This window comes from Mauremys mutica, chromosome 1, assembly GCF_020497125.1.
Source record: "Mauremys mutica isolate MM-2020 ecotype Southern chromosome 1, ASM2049712v1, whole genome shotgun sequence".
Taxonomy (NCBI): Eukaryota; Metazoa; Chordata; order Testudines; family Geoemydidae; genus Mauremys; species Mauremys mutica.
This window is the reverse complement of record NC_059072.1, coordinates 223,110,714-223,127,094: the sequence shown is the minus strand read 5'-3', so window position 1 is coordinate 223,127,094 and position 16,381 is coordinate 223,110,714. Positions and strand designations below refer to the sequence as shown.

At 40.9% G+C, this 16,381-nt stretch overlaps 1 protein-coding gene across 1 annotated transcript in view; it reads left to right on the top strand.

Moving 5' to 3' along the window:
• Positions 1-16,381, top strand: part of SMS (spermine synthase) — a 71,603-nt gene that overhangs the window by 16,802 nt on the left and 38,420 nt on the right. The window contains exon 2 of the mRNA XM_045011374.1: positions 13,942-14,062. Coding sequence (XP_044867309.1) covers positions 13,942-14,062 — 121 coding nt within the window. The remainder of the gene's footprint in view (positions 1-13,941; positions 14,063-16,381) is intronic.

The following is a 16,381-nucleotide window of genomic DNA, read 5'->3' as shown; positions in this document are numbered from 1 at the left end:
CTAGAATGTGCACACCAGATTTGAGATTGTGTAACCCTCCTCTACACCCATTTCAACCCATTTCAGTTGGCTTTAAGAGGTTGTTAGGTCACATGCATATTCCAACAGTAATAAAAAAAATCTGAATAAATGTATACTTAAACTATATAACTACTTAAATAAATGTGTATAGATAGTGCATCCTCTTAGTAAAAAAAAAAAAAAAAAAGTACCGAATTTTGGTACTTGCTTGCATATCAATGAGTTTTAATTGTTATATCAGCCAATGAGAATGAACCAGTACTTATTTCCCTAAACAAAATACGATTGCAGAGTGAGATTAAAATCGAAGTGCCTTAAATCATTATTAAAATCAGCAAGCAGGAAACCTTGCTTTCATCACTGATTTTAATCAATTTATCCTGGCTTTAAGTAATTATGTAATAAGTCCTTGGTCTTGCCCTTAGGTACACTGTATCTTGGAAAAGGAATTAAGTAGTTAATATCTTGCAGTATTTTATTTTCCAAGACACAGAGGATGACAGCACAGTGGCATGACTTGAATACTCAACTACCAGTGCTTGAAAAAGTTATTGGATGCCTACTAGCAGAAGGCCTGAATCTGATAGTCAAAGGTAGATATGAAAGATGAGGGAAGCCTAACGGCCATATATGGAGGATCAATAACATTCGAACAAGGCCAGAACCCCTGCTACCTTGGATTCTGGGAAGGGGGAGGTGCTTGAGGCTTCATCTCTCAGCATCTGGGTAATAGGTGTTTGAAACTCAATCCTTCCCTAGCTGCTGGAGGAAAGCAGCTTTCTGTTTCTGTTTTGCATTGCCTCATAGCTGCTGAAAGAATGAATGGAGGGTTTCTGTTATTGAATCCCTCCCTCAGACCTGTTAGTTGCAAGTGAGAGATTGTGGGTCTCTGCTAGTGTATTATTTTCTCCTCCCTCCCTTGTGAAGGGATAAGTCTGCACCAAGCTATTCTTTCTTCCCCTGCTTCTCTTTTATTGGGGCATATCCAGTGTCTGCCTATGATGCTGCTGGATTGCTTTCCCAAAGATCAGTAGCTTGAAACTGATGTGATTCTTGATAATGTCACAGGTGTCAGTAGGGTGCTGAATAGCAGCAGGGAAACTGGTCAGTCTCATTTAATTTCACTCTGCTGCTACTTGGCAAACTTAAGGATGGCAAAAGGGACTGGAGCCATCTGCGAACCCAGAAAACACATTGCTTTGTCTTACATTTGAATGACAAATGGACTGAAAGCCAGAAGGACTAATAAACTTTTTTTTAATGAAATATTAGATTCTGTAGAAATGGCTGGCCTAAGAACTCATGCTTGCTGGGAAAAGCTTTCCATTTACCATTGCTGAGTAGTTTTTGCATAGTGGTGTGGTGTGTTCAACCCAGGCCGTACTTGAAGAACTGGTCTACATGCAAACTGTTGCTGAAAAAGCAATCAGCTGTTCTAATTACAGCTGGTTGGGTGGCAAAACAGCCCTTTCTTTATTTCTGTCAACATTAAACTTTTGGAAAATCTCTATTTTTATTTGCACCCTTTTGTTTTGGTGCAAGTCTCTATGAGCATTGTCTGTGAAAGAAGTGGTATGTCACTGTGCCACTGCGCGCTCTCTCTGTCTTTCAGCTATCTTGCAAGGAGTATGCCTTTTATGGAATTAGCATGCCAAATTCTGACAGGCATGATTAGTGTCTTTAAGCCTCTTTTCCCTCCTGGGGAAGGTTGTTTTGGGACTCATCTTGGCTTAATTGAAAAATATTCTTTGATTATTTGGAAGTGGTTCCTAAAATGGTCCCAGCTCCCCAGCAGTGCTGAAGGGATCTAAAAGTTGCTTGGCTAAACTAAGCAAAACCATAAAATACTTAACACAATAAGAAACAACTTGTATGTGTGTGTGTTAATTGCATTAGGGCAACTATTAAGTAGGAGTCGTCAAAAATAGAAAAGGGATGGAGCGGGGTCATTGAATTCCAATGAGCAAGGAATATTATTTGTGCTGTACACAAGCCAGGAAAAGTGCTTCTCATATTGAGGAAATGTAGTTAGGCTCTGTGAGTCAAGCAACTGTTTTGGAGATTGATTTATCATCTCTGACAAGTGAGGCTAATGCATGTTTATGCAACTAAAAATCAAAGCAGATACTGAAGTGTGACCTTTGTTTGTGTTTCAAACTTTGAAACAAATGGCCCGCCCTTCCCAAATAGCTTAAATCTCAACCACCCTGAAAGTATTTTAAATCTGGCTTTGTTAGATCCTTAACTGGCTGTAGGACAGATAGACTTTATATTGGAATGAAGATTTTTCTAGTGATGACCAGTTACAAAAAACATCCTGTGGGCTGGTGACTCTTGGGTCTGATTTGATTTGTCTGTCTGCGCTGGCCCTGATCCTTCAAGGAGCACTGTGATGGTGAACTCTAATGCCCACTCAGAGCACCCTTGCGGGATCATGGCTTTAGATGGTTAAACTCCTCAAGCCAGGGAGTATGTCTTCCTTGTGTCCTCCTGAGCTCCCAGTGCCTAGCAAATAAAAACATGGGTGTGACTTCAGATGAGCAGGAGTCCAGAGGCCAATAAATACACCTCATACAAAAGGAAGAGGTTTTTTTAGTATTTAATGCCAAATTTGAGACATTTTGTAGCCAAATAGACCAACTCAAAGCAAGGTTTAGGCAGTTCATGTCCAAGCAACATGGTAGTAAAAACACCAGCACCTTGTCTAAGCGAGTGTTCCCACTGTTAGAGGTGCACCCGTGGTCTCAACAATAGGTCCCTACCCCCACCTCCCGTAGACAAAATGCCTAGATTTAGGTACATTATTTGGGCACTGCACTACTATTTCCCATGTTTTAAATAATACCAATAGTACACTAGATTCTTTGACTTGGTATTCCGTCGACCTAGCACTGTCTACGTGGGGACTTAGGTTAGCATAGCTACACCGCTCATGGGCATGCATTTTTCACACCCCAGAGTGATTTAGGCTATGCAGACCTAACTTTCTAGTGTAGATCAGGCCTAAGTCTCCTCACCTTTATTTGCAACCCTGGCTTTCTCTGTCCTACGTTATCCATTTTAGCTTCTAAACTTGTTGGGGGAGTGACCATATTTCTCATCTGTAAAGAGCCATGCAAACTATGGTACTATATAACAGGGGTTCTCAAACTAGGGGTCGGGACCCTTCAGGGGGTCGCAAGGTTATTACGTGGGGGGTCGTGAGCTGTCAACTGTTGTAGGAGCAGCAGTGATATGTATGCTCTGTATAACCTGTATGCTCAAAAGGTCTGGTTCACTCTTCTCCCCCCCCCCCCCCTTGTCTCCTCTCCCTCTTTAAATACCTGTGAAGTGGCTTTCCCCCCACCCCTCCCTCCTGGAATGCTTGTGGGATGAATGGGCAGGTTGAACAGCTGGAAGATCAGAAGCGCTCCTAGATAGACAAGATGTCTGGGACTCTAATTAGGCAACACTCACACACCCAATGCATGGACACTGGCTGAGGTGGAGTGTGACCAACCAGATGCAGCCAAGTCATCTCTAGTCGCAGGCCATGAGGAGCAGGTCTTTAAAAGGGGAAGGGGCCATGTGCTCAGGAGTGCACTCACAAGCTTGTACCTCCCGTGGAGGTCCTTCGCGGGACCCACTGTTGCATTCCATCCTGCCTCGGGAAGACTTACCTTCGTTGCACCATCCATCACTGTGCTGTGGGACACTTACCTTGAAGGATCCTGACATCTCCAGTGCCATGCCTGTCCTGGGAGCGTGAGTATGCGAGTGTGAGTGTGATATCCTCCCCCCGCCTTCTTTTGAGCTTAGCTATCAATTTAATAAACATGCTGCTTTCTGCCAAACTCTGGTGGGTCATTAGTCCTCCCTAAGCTTACTAGCTGACCCAATTTCAGGTAACATCAACCTCCACCCCAAATCCCGCTTTGCCTCCAGCATTTATAATGGTGTTAAATATATAAAAAAGTGTTTTTAATTTATAAGGGGGGTTGCAGTCAGAGGCTTGCCATGTGAAAGGGGTCACCAGTAAAAAAGTTTGAGATCCACTGCTGTATAACCAATGCTTATACAGCTATGCAGTTGTTAAGAATGGGAAGTAAAAAATGGGCTATCCAATTGAAACTTCATGGGGGATTTAGATAGAATGGAATTTCCTCAGGATACTGGGATTATGGTTTCTAACAGACTTCACATTCTGCTTTTACTGTGTTTAATTATAGGCTATGGTGTGGGGGGCTGGCTACCAGTTTCTCAGTACACAGTCATACTCATATAGGTTTGAAACATTTTAATCCACGATAACTGTTCTTATGGCAGAAGTTTGCCATTCATTTTGTTTAAAATGAAGTTTTTGTCTTTGAAGCCAAACAGAAATGTGTCCTTTTTAAAGACTGAGTAAATACATCCTGCCATGTCAATTTATCAATTTTCTCACAGCTGAAGTTGTCAGGCACAGTTGGTGCAGAACTTCAAGCGATTAGTTGTCTCACAAAACTAATGCCACTGTGAACATACACATTTTTAGTTATTATCAAGACTTTCACTCATGTTTTAGAGCAATGTCCTCTATCTTTTGTGTCTAGCACGATGGGACTCTGGATGCTACTCTGATACCAGTAATTATTAACAGTTTTTTAATTCTGTAACCTGAGAATTGAGACTATAAATGTGCTTTAAAGGGACATCAATTTATACATCACATTGGATTTTTTAACTGACCTTTTACAGTTCATTTCATGCATCTGACAACCCCTTAAGGTATTTGCAATGTGAGCACAGGCAGAGTGTAGCAACTAGACAGTCGTGCTTTGTTTTGTTTTACATGTATTGATGTCTGAATTTTCACAACTGTCCACTCATTTGTATATTTTGAAGGGAAGGGAGGGGAGGGAGAGACTTTTTTTTTTTAATGTTATTTCAGTTGACAAAAATTATCAGGGAATTCAGGCGCACAGTTGCTTCAGATCTCCTGACAATTTGCGTGACTTGCAATCACATTTTTAAAAAGAGACAAGGTTTCTCTTATACTCCCCTTCCTGTGTGAATACAAAGAGAAAAGTGAACATCTTCCTTACTAGGATTCAAGAAAAAAAGACAACTACTTGAGTATCTGTAATATAATGGAATGCAAATAGACTAGATCCGTGACTATGGTGAATCTTGTCCATGTGCATTGTGTTGAATTGATGGCAATGGTCCCAGTCCTGTAGCTCCTACTCATTTGTATCATATTGGCCTTGTAGCTGGAACTCAAAGCATTTTTGTTTCAATACACATGAAAGAATAGAATCATGCTTGCGTCTCATAACTATATTCAGTTTGCACTGCTTGTCCAGAATTAAACGTAGCAAAAACTTTAGTCACTAAGGCCTTGTCTACAATGCCACTTTACAGCTCTGCAACTTTCTTGCGCAGGGGTGAAGCATCCCCATGAGCGCAGCAAGTTTCAGCGCTGTAAAGTGGCAGTGTAGACGGTGCACTAACGCTGGGAGCTACTCCCCTCGTGGGGGGTGGGTTTTTTACAGCACTGGGAGAGCTCTCTCCCAGCGCTGGTGCCGCGACTACACAGCCAAGTTAAAGCACTTCCGTGGCAGCGCGTTAATGTTGCTAATGAAGACATACCCTTAGGAAAGCTGATGTTGCTCTGAATTCCCACAGGTAGCAAAAGTTTCAGAACTAAGGTATAGTTTTTACACAGGCCTGGTCTGCACTAAAAAGTTAGGTTGACCCAGCTACATCACTCGTGCGGGGAAAAAAAAAATCCATGTCCCTGAGCCGTTTAGTTAAGCCAACCTAACCCCTGGTATAGGCAGTGCTAGGTTGATGAAAGAATTATTTCATTGACCCAGCTACTGTGCCTCAGGGAGGTGGATTACCTATGCTCACAGGGGAATCCCTCTTGTTGGGGTAGGTAGTGTCTGCAATGAAGCACTCTCTAGTAGCGCAGCTGTGCCGCTGTAGCATTTCAAGTTCACACAAGCCTTTAGTCCAGTGTTTCCCAAACTTGGGACGCCGCTTGTGCAGGGAAAGACCCTGGCGGGCCAGGCCGGTTTGTTTACCTGCCGTGTCCGCAGGTCCGGCTGAGCGCAGCTCCCACTGGTGGATGTGGCATCCTAAGTTTGGGAAACACTGCTTTAGTCACTTTTCAAAATAGAATAGCAGTTCAAAGTTAACCTGCAAAAAGTAAAAGTTCTCTCTTCTTGGCTTATGATATGTAAATAAAATCTGACCCAAATTATAATCCTCCCCATGCCCCAAAATAATTAATTTATTTTTCAGTGACTTGGTTGGCGATATGGATAGGTAGGACTGGAGTAGAAAATTTCTCAGTTTGAAAAGTAATCTTCTGAAAGCAGTTCTCCCAACTGCAATGGCTTTATCAATTTTTTTTTTTAAAACTCAATTTCAAACAGCCTAGATAAAAATTCCTTCCTTTCTGGGTTGCTCTTGTTTTCACTGTCTTATCACATCACTCCCTAGTGGGGTGTGGTATTTTGTTTTGTTTTTTACTCCCCCCCCCCCATTCCACCAAGGAGTACGTCAGCAAAAACAGTGAAGTCAAGACATGCAAACATAAAAAGCAAATAACTCCTTTTACATCTTCTCCATGCAAAATTTCCCTTTTTCTAGCAGTCACCTTACTTTTATTACACTATCTCCTAGAAGCTCCAAGTGGGCTAAGCATTATGAGTATTAAAGAAATTCATTTTTACTCTTGGTCTGTGTACATTGTGTAGTTTCTACATTCCTATTTTGATAGCGTAATTTTAGAACTTCACTACTACTGTGACCATCTATTAAGGAAAAGTAGCCCTCTGAACCCATCTCCCATATTATAGACATGAGGAACCTAATAAAACAGAGCAGGTGCACAGGAAAATCCAGTGTTGATCCACTTTCCCATGTACAATTGAATAATAGGTGGGTCATTTCCACCCAGCTTCATGAATATTCTGCTTATTCAGAGATATAAATCAACTTGAAATATTGGTGGCTGCTCACATGTGGAAAGTTATTAAAAATTCAGTTCCCAAATGCCCTGATAGTCTTGGTACAGAGCTGTGCTTCCTGCATTCTGTGTCTGCATGGATCTAGTGTGCCTAAAACAAAGGATTTTCCTATGGTGTTTTTCTTACAGAGAACAGAATGCTTCTAAACTTAGTACTGGGGGAGGTGTTTGTTGCCATGGCCAATTGTTTTTAGTGCACATATTTTCACCAACTTGAAGCAAAAAGTAGCTCAGTTGTTTGAAAGCTCATGTTAGAATGGGGTTTGCTATGCTCTTCAGTTTCTTCTTAAAAACATCCCTTCAACAAAAGCTACAATTAAAAGCTATTAATACAAGAACAAACAGCCTCCCTAAACTTTAGAAAACCTGGAAGCCTAAGACTCTGCTCAAAATAAGTAAATGTGAGAAACATAGTTATAAATTGTTTTGCTGCTCTGAGAACCATCACATTTAGCAATGAAGTCTCTTCGGAGGTCGCTGAGCTCCCAAATTTCCACCTCTTCCTAAGAGTATATACATTCTTAGTTTTATAAGCTCCACTCCTGTAAGCTGCTCAAGTGGGTGAATTTGCCCTTCCCTCCCCCCACAACAGCACTAAATTACCTTTGGGATGGGGCCAGAAATATTGCATGCTATCAGTTAAATGAAAATGTATTTCTTAATTATATGACTAATGCACTTGATTTCTGCCATTTCTACAGCCGTACATAATCCACAGATTTATTTGCCACTTCCTAAATCAAAAGAGTGCAGTGGGGGGGCCTCTGCCCTTCCCCCTCAACCCCAATACCAGTTCATGTGCTGACAAATTCACATGTTGATAATACACATAGCTAGTGTCTCTATAGATATAAATTTCATAGGGCCATACTGTTATATCATGGGATATATACACAGTCAGAGCAAATGATAGTGTGTGGTAAAGGATCAGACTTGCTGCTATTGAAGCCATGTAACTATGGACTACAGAGCCCTGGTTTTATATATTTGCAAGTTCAAACTCATGCATCCAGTGCCTTGAACTGCCACAAGTTGTCACACACTCAGATTGCTCTTTTCCCAGGCCACTTATATATTTTCACATTGTGTGGAGGGTGAATACATACTAACACCCATTGGCATAAATATGTGAGCTATACAGAAGTATTTGCATAGGTACGCTGTTTCAAACTATGCATATTCAGTGTCATATCTTACATTAGGTTTATGAGTTTTGCTTTGTGACTTAGTCCATGGATTTATTTAGGAAAAAAGCAGTCTTCAAAACTGGAGAGGTATTCAACAGTGGGGTCTTTGTGATACTCTGTACCTCAGGGATGGGGGAGGCGCCTTGTAAGCCCCATATTCATAATTTTTATATAATTGTGATATTTCATATAAAGCATGCCAGGTAAGGACTCGTGGGAAGGGCTGTGATCTGCTGAAAGCCATTGTTCTATCTAAATGTGTATATAATTAGTGCATATGAAGTTATGAGATTGTGTTGTATTGTGGTTACTAAAATACGCTGTGAGTTGGAGGAACGCCCAGATATTAGATCCCCAGGAACAATAACAAGGGAGCTAACCAATGCCCGGGCAGGTGTCGAACAACCATCAGGAGCCGTTGTCCAGCAAGGGAGTTACAATTCAGTGATTCACCTGCACAGGGCCACACCAAGGGAATTTCTCAATTTTGCCTGGTGACTTTGCCCATCAGACATACCTGGACTTGTGTTCTCCAGGCACATGGAATGAGGATGTAAAATAGAGGACAGAGGCCTCAGGGTTTGTCCTGTATCTTCCCCCAACTACGCTGAAGGCAACAAGAACGCTGGAGCTGAGGAGACTAGTCCCCAGACTAACAGGAAGAGCCTGCATGTGAAAGATTGTAACCAACCTGCAGTATCCAGTGGGGTGAGAAAAACTGCTTAGTCCAGAGTGCCTAGTCTAACAAGGTTGAGAATTTAGACTGCGTGTTTATCTTTTATTTTCCTTTGGTAACTACACTGAGTTTTGCCTATCACTTAACACTTAAAATCCATCTTTTGTAATCAGTTATCTTATTCTAATGTTTGTCCTTATCAGTGAATTTGACTGAACTGCTTGGTAAATCTGCTCAGGTTATAAAGGCTTGTGTGTGTCTACTTCCCTTTGATGAAGTAGTGAACCAATTAATAAACTTGCATTGCTCAAGAAAGGATCTTGAGCAGTTCAAGATGGTATATTCCCTAGGTTTCAAGGCTAGGAGCCGGGGCGGGGTGGGCAAGAGATTTGGCTGGTGCCTTTCTCTGTGTGATTCATGAGTGGCTCTGGGAGCATTCATGCAACCTAGCTGGGTGTGGGGCTCCACATGCAATTGTACTGAGTGGTAACAGCACATGGAGGGGTTTGCTGCTTGTCACCAGTAAGTAGGGTGACCAGACAGCAAATGTGAAAAATCGGGACAGGGGTAGGGGGTAATAGGAGCCTATATTAGAAAAAATAGGGACTGTCCCTATAAAATCAGGACATCTGGTCACCCCTACCAGGAAGACATTGTGAGAGACAACCCAAATTAATGAGTTAAGGGGGCACAGCGGTCGCACTGTCCCTGGTTGCACCCCATCACAGTCTTATTTAATTTGTTTTATCTGACTAGCAAGAACTAAACAGATAGAAGTTCATGTTGTATTTTTGGAACCATCACATTAATTGTGTTCATACTTGCCATGAGTTTTAAGGAGCTCAGTCTGTTTATCTTACAGAGAAGTTTAAGAAGCAACTTAATTGTGGTGTAGGAGTACCTACAGGGAGAGAACAAACCAGAAATGTAGAGGGTTTTTTTAATCCAGGGGATAAAGACATAAGATCAAATGGCTCAAAATTAAAACTGGAACAACTCAAACTGGAAAAAAGATGTGTAATAAACAAGAGGGTAATAAACTATTGGAACAGATTGCCAAGGGATGTTGTTGGAAACTCTCTCTTACATGGAGACTTTAAATCAAAGTTGGATGTCTTACTAAAAGAGATGGTTTGGTTCAGCTGCAAATTATGGGGCTGAATGCTGGAATTACAGAGTGAAATTCTATGGCTTGTATTGTGCAAGGGGTCAGACTAGCAGATCATAATGGCTCTTCCCCCCTTCCCCATTTTGGCCTTAAGACAGCATTTAAATTCATTGATTTTTATCAGTGAGCAGCCTTTTGGCAACTGTAACTTCAGAGGAATGTCTGTAGCTATTCCAAACTGCCTCTTCTAGGAGCACATTGTTATGCACAGACTGGATGCGTAAAACTTATGCAGATGTGACGTCATTGTACATAATATTAATTCTTGTTTTGTATTCTTTGATATCTAATCCCTTGCAGCTCCTTTCCTTTCAATGCATAAATGCCAAATACTTAGATAATTATCAATTCTGTACTTGACATTTTAAATAAATGCAGTCTGTTAAATTTCCATGTGAACTGTAAAGAAATTTCTCTGGCCTGAACTTGCATCAAAATTTGAGCGGAATGGAAAGGCTTTCTTTCACTTGAGTTGTTGTTATGGTCAGAGGATACACTTTGCCTGGCCTGGGGTTGCTCACTATATTGATCCTCCTGCTCTGAACTGGGGTAGGGGGGCAAGTTCACTTATTTTTAAAAGTGGGGAGTGGGGGGGGACGACGAACGGACGGACGAGGTGGTGGGTGTCGGTATTCCAAATACTTCCTGGCTACCCAGTGGTTATGATGATGCAGCTGCTGCAGCAGCATCCAAGTGAAGGTCTGGAATTCATTTAGGGCATGTCTACACTTAGCTTCAATGTAAACACTGCCTACTCTGACAGGAGGAGTTGCTCAGTTGGCATAAGTAATCCACTTCCCTGAGAGTGATAAATAGGTCAGCGGAAGAATTCTACCATCAACCTTGTGCTCTCTACACAGAACTTAGGCTGCCTTAACTATGCTTCTCGGGGTGGGGGTGGGGGGTTGGATTTTTCACATCCCTGAGCGATGTAGTTATGCCGACCTAATTTTCAAATGTCGACCAGGCCTTTGTGGTTTTCACTCTAATCTGCTCGCCTGGAAAGTGTTGTGTGTATAATTAAACTAACTAGGCACCCGTCAGTTTCGTTTTCATGCTTCTGTTTCATTTCCTGATTCTTATGATCTTGTAGGAGAAAGCAAGAAGGAAAGGAAAGAAAGTGGGAGGGAGAATCTGACGGGAGGGGGTAGTAGTGGGGAGGATGTGTTGGGGGTGGGATGGACAACACAAGAGACAGCACCAAGGGCAGAGTCTAAATTAAAAAATGCGGAACCAGTTTTCTTGCCAGGGAGTGGTTGTACCAGTACTAGCAGTGCAGACAACAGGAGCAGGGGAGGGTGTTCGACACCTATTCATGAAAACCTTCCTTCATGACACCGCTATAAACACCTGAGTGTAGTCTGTGCTAGTGCTTACATCAATGGTGTATCTATACTGCTGCTGGACAGGAAGTATAAAAATTGCTAGTGGATATGGAGCCAGGGAGAGGGTCTAAAACTTCCTAGAAAATGAGGAGTATGAAAGAAGGCAAAAAAAAAAAGTTGTGGTTTTTTGAGGCGGGAGGGTAGAGATTGCATTTGATTATGTTTCAGCTATCATTATAATGGGAATAGTTAATTGAGCTAATTTGCCAAAGAAACTTGGAAATAAAATCTCCCCAGTAAAGTGTTTGAATTTACACCAGCGCTTAACACTGCATGCATATTGTGGAGGCTTGGAAGGAGAGTCCAATTACACTTGTGCATGTGTGGACACTACACAGGAGTAAAATTAATAGCCATGTCAGCACACACATTTTTCAGTAGATCTTGTTTTTTCTTAATTCTAATTAAGCATAAATTGGAAGCCGGGGAGTGTAATGAATGAGATGTAGAAACGGTAAATGTGAACTCTTGCTTTGTTAGCTCTAACATTATTTGATCTCTATCTAAAAGGCAGTGCAGTGCCTTCCCAGCTTAATACATTTGGCAAGAGAGATGAATCACATCATTTTTGTGACCTAGTTGACAGAGAAAAATAAGGGAAATACTTTTTTGTTCCTCTCTAGTATTTCAGTTGGTTTGGTAAAATTATATGGATGATAGCCCACATGTCTGAGTCCAGCTTTTACATAATGTCAATCAATAATCAGGTTGGCAGTTTAGTCTAGTAGTCTCTGTACATGGTGGAAGATAGAGGTTCCTAAGTTTTAGGGCTTGTCTGCCTGGGGAAACTGACCATCTAAAGCAGAGTAATTGTTGAATAAAGCCATTTTAACACTGGAATAGTGTCTGCATATAGCTATATTGGCATAGTTATAATTATTCCACTATAGCTAAACAATATGTTTCCCTGTGTACTAGACTAGCTGCTTGTTTTGCTATGCCTGTCTTGCTGGATGGTCTTAGGGCAACAGAGGTTTAATTGGGGCTTAGTGTCTTTTTTTTATTTTTATTTTTTTAAACTTGTCTCAGAGGGTTATGCTTTGAAGCTTAATGCAATGTACATCAAAACCTGAGTTGTATGACACTTTTCTGCCAGTTTTGCACTGAGTCCCGTGTAATTTTACCAGATTCACTATTTTAGCATGGAAAACTAATTCCAAGGTCAACTAACTTAAGTCACAATTTAGTTTTAGCATTTCACTCTGATGCAGCTTCTAAAATACCATAATGAGGAAGCAAAAGATGCAGTCTCTTTATTTTATGCACACCAGACTTTTGTGCTGTAACTTGATTGTTTTATCTATAAAGGGATGATTACTGATTTACAAAAGTAGGTTTATCTCTTTTTTTGGAGATAACAGAGCAAATGAGTCTCAGATGTTACTTGCATTAAACTCAGCGCGATCAAACTAGGGTTGACTTTGGACAAATGTTTATGTATATTGGATATGAACTCTAGCAGAATAACTGGATTATAGTTGGCAGGTTATAATAGCCTCTTAAATAAGAGAATGACAATTCTGCTCCTCCATCTTTTGGGATTGTCTAATTAATGTAAGTAAATAACTGAGGGAACAGGCTCTAAGCAATTCCATTTTAGTTTAGATTTGGCCTGTGAAAGTCTACTAAACTCTGGAACATCTCTAGTTTGATGACTAAGGCCTTGAGCCTTTATTGAGTTCTGTGCAAACAGACTTCTCTGTACCACAGACCGGGATCAGTGCATAAATTAGTATTTTCTTGATTGAAAAGTGATGCCAACAGAGAGTACCTGCAGATTGAAGTCTCTGTTGGAGGGCTTCTTGACAGTCAATTTAAAAATATAACTCACTGTTGGTATTGGTGGTGGTGGTGGTGAGTAACGTGCATTAGCACTTACTATCGCTTTGTATCCCTTAGCTACAAACTCTCACCTTAGAGTTTCCCTCTTCACCTGAGGAAAATCATCTTATTGCTCCAAAAAGGAATCAGGAAAAGCTTGGCTTGTGTCTTGAGTAGAATTGGTTGGCTCATCTTGCCCAGTCAGTCATTGTTATTGGAGAGAATGTTAAAAGTCCTAACCTGGGGAGAATACTAAATTGCGAGGTCATCGAGTACAGTAGCTTCTCTATTATCAGGTCTCATCATAATTAAAATAGTACAAGTCTGGAGTCTTCCTTTCATGGTAGAAGTGGTTGAGTAATGTTAATCCTGTTAAACTACACTTTGTCCTATGATCACCCAAATCATAAAAAAAAGCATGTGTCTGATGGAACTTCCTTGACCAGAAAGATGTCATAAAGGAGGGAGGGGACAAGGCACCCCCATAGGGTACAGTTGCAGACTCAAAAGCCGCTGCCTCAGTGGGGGAACAAGGGCGGTCCAGAATATAGCTGCCAGACTGCAGCCAAGAACTATAGAACCGTTTTAAAATATAAATAAAGCAGCAGGTGTGTGTAGTAAACTTAACCTTTGTCTGAGAATGTCTTAACTGACTGTATTTTCCCTCCCTTCCCTTCATCTTGCAGCTGATTGCAATGCCGTTCTTAAAGGTCTACAGCCTGTTTTTCAAGAGCAGGGAATGACAGAAACAATTCATAACTGGGAGGATCATGGTTACTTAGCAACTTACATCAACAAAAATGGAAGGTGAGTTGGATATTGGAGCCTGGGTTCATATTCTGATCAGATGAGTGAAGGCATCTATGAGCATAGTTATAACTGTGTAAGAAAAGCAACGTTAACACCATCTGAGCTTCTGAAAGCAATCTATAAAAGGAACTGTATATCTGAAAACCTCTGCCCAACCCTTCATCCCCTAACAAAACAACACAACACAAACAAAGCAACCCCAAAGGAACAAAACAGTTGGGTACTGGCTGGGACTTAGTTTAAATACTGTATCTAACTAAAACTCTTTTGTACATATTAAATTTAAAAGGTGTCTTGCTGTGTCCTAGTTGTTTTCATTTTACCTTCTTCCCTATCTTTATTTGTTTTTTTCCTTATTCTAGATCATGGTGTGTCTCGTACTGTTTTTCAGCCTTATTTTTCTCCCCTGTCCACGCAGTACTTGCTTTACTTCCTTCCCTATATATTTTTTCTCTTATTTTATTTCTCCCTTGTGGCTCCCGAAAGGATCATGGAGTCTCCTCAGCTGAGCTGATCCACTGTTCCTTTGTGTGTGTGTGTGTGTGTGCGCGCGTGTAGGTGTAGGTGGGGGGGGGGGGTGTCCTCCTGTTGTAGCAGAATGAAATTAACCCAAACTTTATCCAGTTCCATTGCTGCCCAAAACTCTGAACAGTAGCAGTGAAAACTGACCACTCTAATCAGTTTACCCTCTGTTGCAGCATAGGAAACATCTCAGAAACAGACAGCCAGGAACTGTTTCTCTTCAGACTTAGGACAACCCGCATTAAATCACTTAACATTCCCAATGTGAACTGAATTCCATCTTTGCAGTCAAAATGGCTAGTTTTGTTTTTTTTTAACGAGATGATAAATTCTGCAGAAATCCAAAGTTACACTTCTTCCAACTCCCTTTGAGAGAACTCCCTACTTGTCAGGGATTTCTGTGTTTGAAGCCCTGCCATCATTTATCACTGCTGCTTTAGCCTCAGGATTCTCATATTTCCAACAATAAGATTGTTATATGTAACCACGTTTTAGCTTTAGAAAATTGCAGCATGTGAATGGTACATGTACTAACTGAAGTGCATTCTCTGGAGAGAAGAAAAATGAAGTCCCCAGGGCTTCTGTTTTTCCCAGATCTGAAGAAGAGTTCTGTGTAGTTTGAAAGCTTGTCTCTCTCACCAACAGAAGTTGGTCCAATAAGGTCACCCCCCCCCCCCCCCCCAGTCTCTGTAGATGTATTAACTTGGTATTTTTACCCCTTTATTGCCATTGCTTTTGGCTATTTTACAAACCCACTGTTAAGCTCCAAAAAAATTGATTATGGTGTGCGTGGGACACACTTTCATATAAGCAGATCTAATTGAGACAAACTAATAAAACCAGGCTCAATTTATTCTCCTTAGCTGTTTTACCATGCAGAAATAGATTTTGTTTTGAAGGACTGCATATTTAAGTATAATTGGCCTATTTGACGCTTCACATCACCAATTAGATTAGCTTTACTGCATTCATGCTTGACCATTTTGTAACTTTGGCTCATCCTTGAGGGCAGAAACCAAAAGCAGTGCAGCTTGACATGGGTTTTATGCTTTGTGAGTTTTGTTGACTTTTTCATTTTTGTTTGTTTGCACTGGCATAGCAATGCTAATCTAAATGCAGTGGTGCAAGCTCAGAGTATAGAGATGTTGCAGTTTATCCTAGTTTGCAAAGTGAGAAGTGTCACCATGGCTGTATGGGGTTTTCTTGTGGGACTTCTTTTCTTTCTCTCTTTCTTACCCAATTTTGAGCTGTACCAGTGCAAAATCATGGTTTACACTATGGCTGGGGTTTGTGATAGGAGCTTACACATACACTGTTATATCAGTTTAGCTACGCAGGCACAGAAATACTCAGTGCCTTATATCTTCCACTAAAAAAGATGCTTCTTGAATCTTCTGCTATCTAGAGGCTTGCAAGACTGCAGCACTCTCTCTCTCATGTGCTCTCTTTCTCTCTCTCTTTTTTTGTTTTTGTTTTTAAACGGAACTCTCTTTACTAAAAAGGTTAAAAGGAAACTCCAAATTCTGTAACTTTTGTTACAGCCCATTAAAACATTCGTGGACATAGTTATACATTTAGTCAAACGTTAGCTGGACTTAAGAAAACCCTGAGGCCTTGTATATACTAGAATGTACTGCTGTAATTATATATGTAGAATTTATATGTTAATAAAACAATGTCTTTAGATTTACAGTTAGTAACTTCGTACATTGTTCTGTCATGCAGCTGTAGTTTGGCCTTTGTCAAAAGACCTTCATATTATTCCATAGGCAGTGGCTGGAGTTAGTTACCTAA